Source organism: Pleuronectes platessa, chromosome 4, assembly GCF_947347685.1.
Source record: "Pleuronectes platessa chromosome 4, fPlePla1.1, whole genome shotgun sequence".
Lineage (NCBI taxonomy): Eukaryota > Metazoa > Chordata > Actinopteri > Pleuronectiformes > Pleuronectidae > Pleuronectes > Pleuronectes platessa.
In genome coordinates this window covers 11,901,054-11,912,365 of record NC_070629.1, presented here as the reverse complement: position 1 = coordinate 11,912,365, position 11,312 = coordinate 11,901,054, and the positions used below count along the sequence as shown (strand labels likewise).

Here is an 11,312-nt window from a genome sequence, read left to right as displayed (position 1 = left end):
GGTCATCAAGGTAGCAATTTAAGATGAACTCTTTAAAGCCTGAGGCAAAAACTTCAAGTAGCCCAACGCCTCAAGGTGGAGAAAAGAGGTCAAACGGCAAATTAAGAAAATAGTAGTTAACTGTCATTAGTCTAAACGAGGAGAAGGGAGCAGGAATTGCCTTTCCTGATCAAGTTGATAAGGAAAGCCTCAGAGGAGACCGGTCAAATGTGTACAGGATGCTCAGACACGTAGACACCAGGCCACTGACCCCAACTTAATAAGACACTGTACCATAGTCTGATCTGAGATGATCAATTTTGGACATTATACAGTCAAGTTTTATACGTTTTCTCTGCCACATAATGTGGTTTCCTTCCTTGGTCCTTTGCAAGAGGTTATAATATAGAGTATGGTCAGATTGGACATTAGTGACGCACTAGGCCTAGGCATGCTGGGTAGCTGCTGGTACACACACACAGATGTATTGTTAAAGGAGCTGTTGTGTCATATTAAAGAGGCATACTTATTAAATGAAATGCAAAAGTGTAATGAATGTCTTCATAACAAATGCAGCACATTATTAAACATATGCAGTAGAAAATGGAAATGAAAACATCTTTGGAAACCTTTGACCTTTTCTTCCAGGTTGGGAACCACTGCTTTCAAAGTGATGACTCTGGTGCGCCATCTGCTGGAGAATATGAGACATTGCATTGAAAATGTCAACCATAATGCTACTGCGAATCCAAAAAAGAAACACAACGGAAATGCTGCAAGTTTGCTTTAAATAAAACTTTATTTGTAAAAGTTAAACTCACAATGATGCGAACAGCGTCATGGTTGTCAAACATCTGTTATCACCGTAATGAGAACGGTAAAATACCAGTCTGGAGAAAAGTATTTTCACAGGCAGGAGTTGCCCATTTATTCCATATGAATTAACATTTCCCCCTATAGTGTTACAAATAAGGATGTAAGATATATTGTCTGAGACTGCAACTGGTTTAAAGTTTCTCTTAAATGCTGGATAAAATATGGAATCGAATGTTGAAAAATAGATTTCATTACAAAACAAATTGTTATTTTACATGTCATATCTACAGAAAAAGCATTAAATTTAAATAGAACATGTGTAAAGTGTGAAATACAAGCAACTTAAAAAACTATTGCATATAGACAAGTGACTGCTCGAACATGTGTTATTGTTTTAAAACCCCACTGGTTTGTTTATAACTGACCTAAAATGCATTTTTTTTAAAGCAGAATTGTATTTATTAAGTTTACACACAAACACATCCCACATATGTACTTGTGCTTGTCAGAACTCCCTTTCTCATTTATCATTGTGATGAAAATTACAAGACAAAAGAGCCTAACAACCCCTGCTTATCTCCCAATTTCCCAAAGATATGAGGGCTCTCATGCAAGAAATACCCCAGTAAATCTTGAAATCACTTAATGATCCCTTGTCTGTGCTAATGGAATCAGTCTGGTCACAGGAAGTGGTCGGAGATCGTCTCAAAACAACAGTCTTGATTGGCTTTGGATATTCTAGCAAAAAAATATTTAAAAAGAAATAAACCCAACAAACTAGACCAACAGATCTGCTTGGCCCCAAATGGATAGTAGAGCTACGTCAAGTGCACGAACCTCCACTAACTCACTGCCCCGGCTGTGACAGGAAACAAAGACATACACATACACTACACAGATTAAAATTTGGCAAGAGACATTTTTTAGACGATTGGCTCGTAACAAGGCAAACATGTGGGACACTATGAGGAATGTGTTCTCCTCTCTGCTGCCCAGGCAACATGAATTACTGCTGATTTAAAGTGGCTAGATGTGCCTGGCACACTGGTATACAGAGATTAACTGTGTCTATTAAAAAGATTCTGAAACACATGAGAGCACAAATTAATGTTTACACTGTTCTTTAAATAATAGTGCTTTGTAGAGGACAACTAGCATGAACTCAATGTGGTGTGAGGTCATGAATTGAAGAAGATAATTTTCAGCTGAAAATTAAGAATATAAAACATGAAATGCAAGTTGGGAAAAAGTTTCCCTACTGGACAAGAAGAAATCCAACATCATTATCAAACGTATATCTCCCAAACTGAGTGACTCCTAAAAGGAAGCCCATCCCTGCTGTGATTGGTTTCTCTAACAGGTAAGAGAAAACCTTTTTAACACTGCCCTCTAGTGTACAAAACCCCTCATGAAACATATTGGCTAAAGTAGTTTGAAAGTTGAAAAGGGTTTGTGTCCACTGCTGCACAATACTAGCATAGACTGTACAAAAAGAGGGACACATGACAGCTCCCCAAAGTGAAGCGAAAGCATCTTGATCGCCACCTGGTGGCTGGCTGTAGTAAAGGTCATAAACCCTACCTACTCCATGTTAGTGGATGGGATACAAGTGCTCGTTTTCCAGTAAGTTTGATTTAAATGAGTTATTTGATGCTATGAAAATGAGGTGAAATGTCGTGAATGACAGTTCAACCTGACGTGCAATTGGACGAGCGCCTGTATTGGCGAGACCTTGCTACCACTGTTCGCTACTCAGCAGACAGTCTATGAGCTGTGGCACCACATTGTCCTTTGAGTCCCATTTAAACCACACCTGTCTGGAGAAATGACCTAGCTTTAAAAAATTCAGTAACGTGTCTCCCTTGTAAACAGGACACCTAGATCTGAGTAAAACCATTAAGATAAGATAAGGAGATCACAGCAGGTTCATGTGGAGAAATGGCATCAAAGCAGTTTTACGTTTAGCAACTAGGTTTTTGGAACAACAATAATATCATAGGCGTAACAGTTTCTGAAATTAAAGAATGAATATAAAACAGTCTAACACTAGAAAAAAATGTGATAGTGATGCTGACTAAGCCAGCTGGTTGTTGGCTGATGGGTGCTGGTGTTTCACTCACACACACTGACAGACGTGGAGCTACAGGTAAGTGTCCTGGTCTGTGCTGCAAAGGCTTTGTGTGGATCGCTGAAGAAGAGATTCTTTGGCAGGGGGGAGGACTGTAGGAGGCTCTTGCTGCTGGTGAGTTGAGTTTGTTTCAGTTTGTGGTACAGCCTCGGCTGTCTCAACCCTAACCGGAGGTGGGGCAGGTGGCTCTGTGGGTGGTGGTGGAGGTGGAGGGTCGATTGAAAGAGGGTAAGGGTTGGGGACCTCCATAATGGGTTGGGATTTCTTCATGCTCCTCTTCTTCTTGCTCTTCTTCTCCTCCTTTCCCTTCTTCAGCTGCGAGATGGGCTGAGGCACTTCCAGTACAATAGTGGGGTTCTGCTGCAGGTCCTGGCGCCTTGGCGGCTCTGCCAACATGACGAGCCTTGCGCCGTGCATCCTGGGAGGCGGTTTGAAGTTAAGCTCTCCGCGGTTCTTCCTCCAGCGCTTCAGCTGGGTGTGATGCTCTCTTTCCACTTCTCGTGCAGTCACTGGCACCTCCAGAATCTGCAACAGGAAAAATCACGTCATCAGGTCACAGCTGGAGTCATATAGATCATAGTCAGGGGAATGTGAAGCAACAAGAGAAGCCCTTGCTGGAAAATATGTTCCTTCCATGTTTGGCCATTGAGCTCAAATGTGAACTCTGTCTGTAAATGCCAGAGGGCCTTGGGGTTGCTGCAGATACACCAACACTCACTGTCGAGACAGCCCCACGTATAAGAGGGGGTATTGTTAACATGGACAGATACTCACACAAGACTCGCACACAGGAACCAGACACTGGCCAGCCAGCACTCTGGTCAATTTGTCTCTGTACCACTTTAAATCACTCTCTCAGACTCGGCTGGTCCTTTGGCTACATTTGTGAACACTGACTGTTCTCCCTTTATTTCATCCCCAATGACAGCCACTACATCATTAAAGGATTTTGCCAGTGAAACAAAACTTTTAGCCACAATACCACAAAGCACATATAGTGATGCTGGTATTAGTCGCACTAATACCAGCATCAGCTTCATCAACAAGGCTCATCCCTCCCTCCCTCAACAAGCTGTTGCCTATACAATCTATGGGTGATGTGAAGCCCAGGGAAAGGGGCCTCTGAACATAACCAGAAGCATAGCTACAGAGAGCCGACAAAAAACTATCTCTGAGGATTGATCAAATTAATAATTTGCTTCCCATCCATAGGTTGTTTGTACTGGTTCAGTGTCTGAGCATCTGAGTGAGATTATTTAGTCACAAAATAAATAATTAAGGGATGCTCATCTTGCTTTCCCAATTGCAACACATTAATCTAGCCTGTATGACGACGAACAGCTAAATGCAGGATGGCTAACATCCTTAGCATAGCCGTGCTGTGTTTAGCTTTTTTCCTGTATAAAAATAAGGTGTTAATAGCCCCATCGTGGGTAGAGAGTGTGTCTGTGTGCTCTGAAAACATCACTGCATGGGAAAGAGGCTTTTCCACCCTCTGTCATGAATACATCACGGCCCATCAGAGCTAAGCTGGAGCAAAGAGAGAAAATATCATGAAATTGCAAAATAGCTTAAATATAGGTAGCCATAATATGACCCAGCCCCTTGTGTGACAACCATATTTGAAAGCTTGTCTCGAATGCCTTGAAAACTCATACATTCTTATTAAAAGGGATTGTTTCTGTGGCGACATGTTGCTGCTCCTCTGCTCTTACCTCTCGGACGAGGTAACCCTCCTGCATGTATCGAGGCTCGATGGCCCGGAGAAGCTCCATGGTCTCGTACTGGCCCTGACAGGCCTTCAGCTTCTCCCGGGTGCCCAGCATGCACTTGAGCAGCACCAAACCAACACGCAAGATTATCTTAACTCCTGTGAGAAGGAGATAGAGCCAGGTGAGTTTCAGGGTGAAGAAGTCCTGAAGTATTACTTGTCTACAACACGGAAAGTCTATCACTGAAGGTGTAGCACTGAAAGTCATTGTTTACCATCACAGAGGAACATGTCCCAGACACGCAGCACAGAAGCCCAAGGCAGCGTTCTGGAGAAGGCACACATAAACCATTCAGTCATGTAGAGGATGGGGTCGATCTTGTGTTTTTCAAGATGGCGGAAGGCAAGTGGGGAGACGCGTCGCAGCAAAGCGTTCAGGATCTCTCCATCTAACTGTATAGCTTCCTGGAGGAGACACAGGGAGGACAGCATTAAAAGAGGAAACAAAAACGTTTGTACTCTGCATTGTTAGGTCAGAAACCTGATACACACGTGGATGTTCATCCATTTAAAAAAAAAAAAGAAGAAACGTACAAATGCATCATGTTGCTCTACTTGTAAATCATTTCCCACTCCGCATGACAACACAGATTTCCAACATCTTTTGTAGCTACATGCTATACTTTCATTACACAATTCTTCATCATATAGAAACTAGAATCACAGCCCTGTGATCGAATACCTCCACCAACCAGTGCAGTTTCAGTCCTTCCAGATGTTCCCTTGCATATAACATCACTTTTAGCTTTACCTTTAACCACTAAACTATAAATCTCTGAGCTCAAATGACAACTGGCTAAAATTTGAAAAAGATATTAAGATATCTTGTTCAAGACTCAATAAACATGTTTTGTAAGTTCGCAATAAACTTTACCTTTGACAAATTGATATCAGTTAATATTTGAGTGCAATCGAACATTTGTACCAAATTAGAAGACATTCTCTCAAGGCGTTCTTTAGATATTGTGTTTAGAAGAATGAAAACAAGAAAAAAAAAATACTGGACAGTAACCACACAACCTAAGTAATGACACAACATAATTCATGTATGTAGCTTGGCAAATAAATAACCCAAAGTAAAATGATGGTCTGACAACGCCTCCCCGGTTTCATCAGTCGCTTATAACCACAGAATTCCTACATCTGCAAAAACAGTCGGCTCAGCAAGTCAGTGTGGATTACTGTACAGCTCTTGTAACAGCAGTGTCACATGAAGTCATATTCTCTCATGATGAGCTCATCATTAATGCTCGTCTGTATTTCAGTCTCACCAGGCCAGGACTGTAGTAGCCAGGAAGATACTTCTCACAAATTTGGACCAGCCCCCAGAAGGCATCCTGTGGAGACAAACACAGATGATGTCACATAACGCCAGGAAGTTTTAGTTCCATAACTCCACCGACTAACGTAGAGGACATTTTAATTTTACGCAATCATATGGTGATTGTTGCACCACAGTTTCATTATGAACTAAATTTATTTAAACTCCTAATAATGTATGCTTTTTATACATAAGGAATAAAAAAAATTAAGTCCAATTATTCCCACATCTATTGTTTTATACAATACAGCATCAAACAATGAGCGATTTAGTATGTGAGTTTGTGGAGTCACAGCGATACTGAAGCTAGTTTTATTTGAATACACAGCTTATCACTGTGAATCAGAACATTTACATAAACAGTTGTCAAGTCACTGTGGCTGTTTCATCCATTATTAAGTGTCTGCAGCAGCTCCAGGGTTTATCCCCCATTGACATCATTTGTAGAGTCTCTGCTGTTAAAAATAGTCTTCTTCAAGGTCACAAATAAAAGTGTTCATGTGATTTCTAGTTTAAAGAGCAAAATATAACAAACCCTCAGATCTTAGTTTGATTAACACAGGCAACTAATCCCTCCTTGGTAAACACAGTATGGAGACAGCCCGTTTACACCAAAGGAGATACTTTATATGGTGTTTGTGGTGGAGTGAAAGCATACAGTACCTCAGCAGGCATGTGCATGAGCAATACAGCAGCTATGGGAGCCTGAGCCTGGCAGTATCCCTCCTCTGGCCTGAAGAGTGTGTAGGCCTTAAGAACACGAAACAGATCCTGCTGTCTGTGAGGCATAAACATACAGATAAGTTACGACGAATGAAACGCGAAACAAATCACCAGTTGAGCCCTCACACATCACGTCTCACAACTTACCCGTGTCCTCCCCGTGACACAAACATCTCATGAAAAGGAAACTGTCGATGGAGATCTTTCTCAATCACATCAACCCATTTGGGATCCCCTGGCTGGCTATCCAGCTCCTGGCCAAACACATGGAGGAGACTTTATTACACAGTAAAAGCACCGTGGCCCTTCAAACTATGATTTAGTTATAGCTATTCCATAAGATTCAGTGATCTAAGGATTATTTCTAGCATAAAAAGAACTCCATTTAATTATCATGCAAAGTTAATTGAGAGCAAATTTTCTATTATTATTAGCTGTTAAAAATCTCCAGTGCTGTGCCCAAAAATCAAATCAGGGATCTCGACAGAGGAAGTAACCCTGTAGGACAGTCACAGTTTCAGTACCAAATTCAAATGCAATTTAAAAGTGAAACCAGGGTCAAAGATCGGCATAAATAGAGCTGTAAGGAGGAAACGAAAGAAGAAGCTCTCTGACCTGAAACTTTCCTTGGTTCTGCTCTTTCTTCACCTTGCCCCCTGACAGGTAGAGCCATGCACGGCCTCGGAGGGCCGGAGGGACTCCTTTCTGGCACCGCAGCCTCACCTGAGCCACAGAGTCAAACATTATGTAAAATAAAGCAAGATACGAAGGGAACAAGTGGGACATAGACATAGCTATGATAACTAGTATGTATATTGGTGGAGCGGTCTTTTTTCTTTTCTTTTTTTTCTTGAATTCATTCCAAATGTATTGTAGGTATCTGACCAAAACAGCTCAAGGCATATTTGACATTTTATATTCAGCAACAATTACTACAAAGTTATTGCTCTCCAGTTTGTGAGATATCTGTTTTGGATTCCTGTCAGTACATAAAAAGTCTAAATGAAAAATAATTATAGTGACCTGAATGGACCCAAAACATCCTGTATGCAGTTACTAAACATCAACTAAAAGCACCTCAAGCAGAGACACAACTATAATCTGTCACATATAGTCACAAGCTACTGTTTACGCAACAGATTGATTACAGTGAAATATGGTCCCTCTTGTTTGCCTTTCTGATATGAAGCTGGCACACTTCCCCAAGGAGAGTTCAATTTCGACTGTAAAGTTTGTGTAAAACAAAACAAAGGCGCAGAATAAAGGATTAGAAACTCCGACCTTCAGTGCATGCCTTTTTTAGCCCACCGGCAAAAACAGGGAAGTGGAAACAACTTTGGGATTTTCATTCTGAAGAGTTGACTTGCACACGAGTACAGCTATAGGATAAATTCAAAAGACCTTTATTACAGCAGTTTCCCAGGGAGCCTAAACAGCCCCACCCTGAATTTAAGACTGTCAATCTGTCACACGTTAACAGGGCGATAAAAGGGATGGGTCGTGTCCTGCCCTGCTGCTGATTCATGGAAAATGGTTGAGGCTGCATCTTTGAGCTGATTCGCTTGGAGCGTTTCAGCTGAGAACCAGCTAGACAAGTGAAGCTGCGAACAATGTGTCCGCAATAGTATTGTCCTTGTGCAATCAAATGCTTGAGCAATGTAATTTACCTCGTCTGATCCTGCTGTGTACAAAACATGGCAGGATAAAAAAAAAAACTGATGCAATGGTGGCAAGCACAGATACTAGACTTATTTAAAAAAAAGCCACTTGACATTTTGTGTTAATGAGTTAACACTTGGTGCTGACCTTGTCGAATCTCTTGATCATCCACTTGTCCCAGTGGTTGAGCATGTCCAGCCACTTCACCTCCCTTTGCCTGAGCACCTCTGGAGGCACATCCTGAGCTCTGGAGACACAACAGACAAAATAATAACATCATATTCATATTCATATTTTGCTCTTTAAAACAATATCAAACCCAAGGGACTTTCCTATTTGGTAAGTAAGCACTGCCAGGTATATAACAAATAAAAAATGTGTATTTTCAATTAGGAAAATTGGAAATAAACCTCAAAATAACAAAGAGATGGTTGTTAGCAGGATGCTCTTCTAGGTTGAGTGTTTGTAGCAAACTCAAAAGACAACATCCTCAGAAAGGCTCCGCTTTCGGCATCAGATCTGTGTGGCCATCACTCATGCGCAGTCAGTGAACTGTGCCATCCTTTGAACATAACAACTACTAGACTTGCTTTGAAGAGACTATAAAAAGACAAAAAACTCATATATAGCCCGTTAAATGGCAAAGAACCTCAAAGAGCTGCAGTAGGGATCGTTCCGACTTGTGATGTCATTTAACTGCAAATCGTTTACAGCCAAGAACACGCAAGGACTTCACATTGTATTCTCCGGCAGAAAAAGAAAATGTGGGCAAGTATAACCTACATTATGAATGAGGGCTGATGCTTTATGAAGCTATGTAATCATCTCATCAGCACAAGGCTGTAATTGTAGGCTTCAAATGTCTTCAAAGAGTGTTTCAAACTCCAGGAAGCCCTCCTTCTTTCTATGAACAAAAACGGCTTCATGTTTGTGGGTCCGGGCAGCGAGAGGTTACACTCCCACTTCAGCTTCTAGTGACTCCTTACAGGGATGAGTAACTTTCACTTTAAACGTTAAACTCTGGGTTTGGGACTACCTATAAAAACTGAGAGCCAAAAGAGGCCCCGGAGTAACAGGGCACCAGAGCTGTGGCTCCAAGTCTGCCAACAACTCCAAAAAACAGCGGGCTCCCAGACAGACAGCCAGAGCTTGGCACAACTTCCCCTCACTCCCACCACTATTTTAGCTCTGTAATGTCGGCTTTAGTCTCCCACTGCAAAGGGAAGAAACAGAGGCCTTCTCAGAACCGAAAAAAAAGACTGAAACATGCCTCAAGGATATGAATGAATCCATTCAAAGGGAAAAGAATAGCTGCACAAAAACTGAGAGGGATAAATTAGATCTACACAAGAAACACCATGTATAATAGAGAACGAGGAAGAACGATGCTTCTTGTTATTATGACTCCAGCTCATGTTTTCCTATGAGCCATGTTGACAGACCAACAGTGGGAATATGTAAAAACACACAGTGCCACGCAGCGGGCCAGGAGCTCTGTGGTACACACACACACAATATGTCATCATAACTACCACGTTCAAACCCTGGTCTCCACTGGATTACTAGATCGCCACATATATTATACCTGGCCCCGAGTACACAGTTGAAATCAATGGGTGTAAATCACAAAAGTTGAAGGAAACTTACGACGCCTCCGAGTGCTGCTGCGCCCCGCCGATGAATCCATATTTATCGGTCTGCCTGTCGCTGGTGAAGCCGTTGATCTCGGAGTCGGATCCCACCGAGCCCTCGTCGTCTATGCGGCTGCTGCTGATGGTCCGGATGCTCGCAGTGTCCGCCGACTGACGGCCGTTTTCTATTCTGGCCATGGTAGCAGGAGTGCTAGCTGCTGGCTAGCCAGGATAGCTAACGCCAGCGAGCTTGTTGACAGCCCAAAGTCAAAAGTGCTCCTCCGCATATGTTGACGGATCAAATAGCATCGACGTCATGATTTACCGACTTGACTTTTACAACAATTTCCTCTGTAAATGTTGCGGATCGTGACGACACAGCTTCTAGAGCACTTTAAACAGGTTTGGCGATAGCTAGCTGCGCTGACGCGATGGCTTTTACAGATTTTTACATTAGCTAGCCACTGAGTAGTTAGCCTAAACTCCCAAATGATCCCTGCAGTTGTTTTACCTTCATCTAACTCATGCTAGGTTACTCACTTCTTTGTCACGGCCATTAACTAACGGTGCTAGCAGTTTAACAAGTTTAGAACTTGCTCAGCAGTGGAACGCTGCCCTGTCATCACGTCCGCCTGCCGCTCCTGGACGAGTCACAGACCCAGTGTCGTCCTGGGCTGTTCCAGCGTCTTCATGCTATAACCAGCCCTTGTGGTCTTCATGGGAATTACCCTCCAATGCCTCTTAAAAAAGCTACAGGCTTGCATAGGTCAGTCACCTGTGAAGACCAGCATCATTTACCCCTGAACCAGCGCGGAGAAATGCACTCACTGGACCACAGGGATGAGCCAGCTCCACGCCACTACGCTGCCATGGGTGGAACCAGGACACCAGTTGACACAGGAGCTGGGTCAGGCTGTCGTGTTGGCAGGACTTCAACCACCTATTCATTGCACAATATCTAGTACTATGTACATTTAAACACAAAAATGAACCATAACCATTTTAATTAAAATATTAAAACCTTTTTTTTATTAAATTAAATTAAATATAAAAAATTAACTAATTAAACTAAATTAAATTAATAAAAATTAAAAACTGCGCGCGCACATCCTGCGCAGAAGCCCACTGCGCTTATTCTGAGCAGAAGCCCATTGCGCACATTCTGCGCAGAAGCCTACTGCAGATCATGCGCAGAACCGAACTGCGCACATTCTGCGCAGAAGCCCCCTGCGCACATTCTGTGCAGAAGCCCATTGCGCACATCCTGCGCAGAAGACTATTGCG

At 42.4% G+C, this 11,312-nt stretch overlaps 1 protein-coding gene across 1 annotated transcript; it reads right to left on the bottom strand.

Annotated features, from left to right (window-relative positions):
- Nucleotides 1-759: 759 nt before the first annotated feature.
- Nucleotides 760-10,904, bottom strand: LOC128437693 (TBC1 domain family member 10A). The gene is made up of 9 exons (XM_053419879.1): nucleotides 10,045-10,904; nucleotides 8,545-8,644; nucleotides 7,354-7,461; nucleotides 6,886-6,992; nucleotides 6,679-6,793; nucleotides 5,966-6,031; nucleotides 4,910-5,099; nucleotides 4,639-4,793; nucleotides 760-3,448 (listed from the first exon to the last, which is right to left on the bottom strand). The coding sequence occupies exons 1-9, from the start codon at nucleotides 10,224-10,226 to the stop codon at nucleotides 2,936-2,938; spliced, it is 1,536 nt and encodes a 511-aa protein (XP_053275854.1). The 5' UTR covers nucleotides 10,227-10,904; the 3' UTR covers nucleotides 760-2,935.
- Nucleotides 10,905-11,312: the final 408 nt, after the last annotated feature.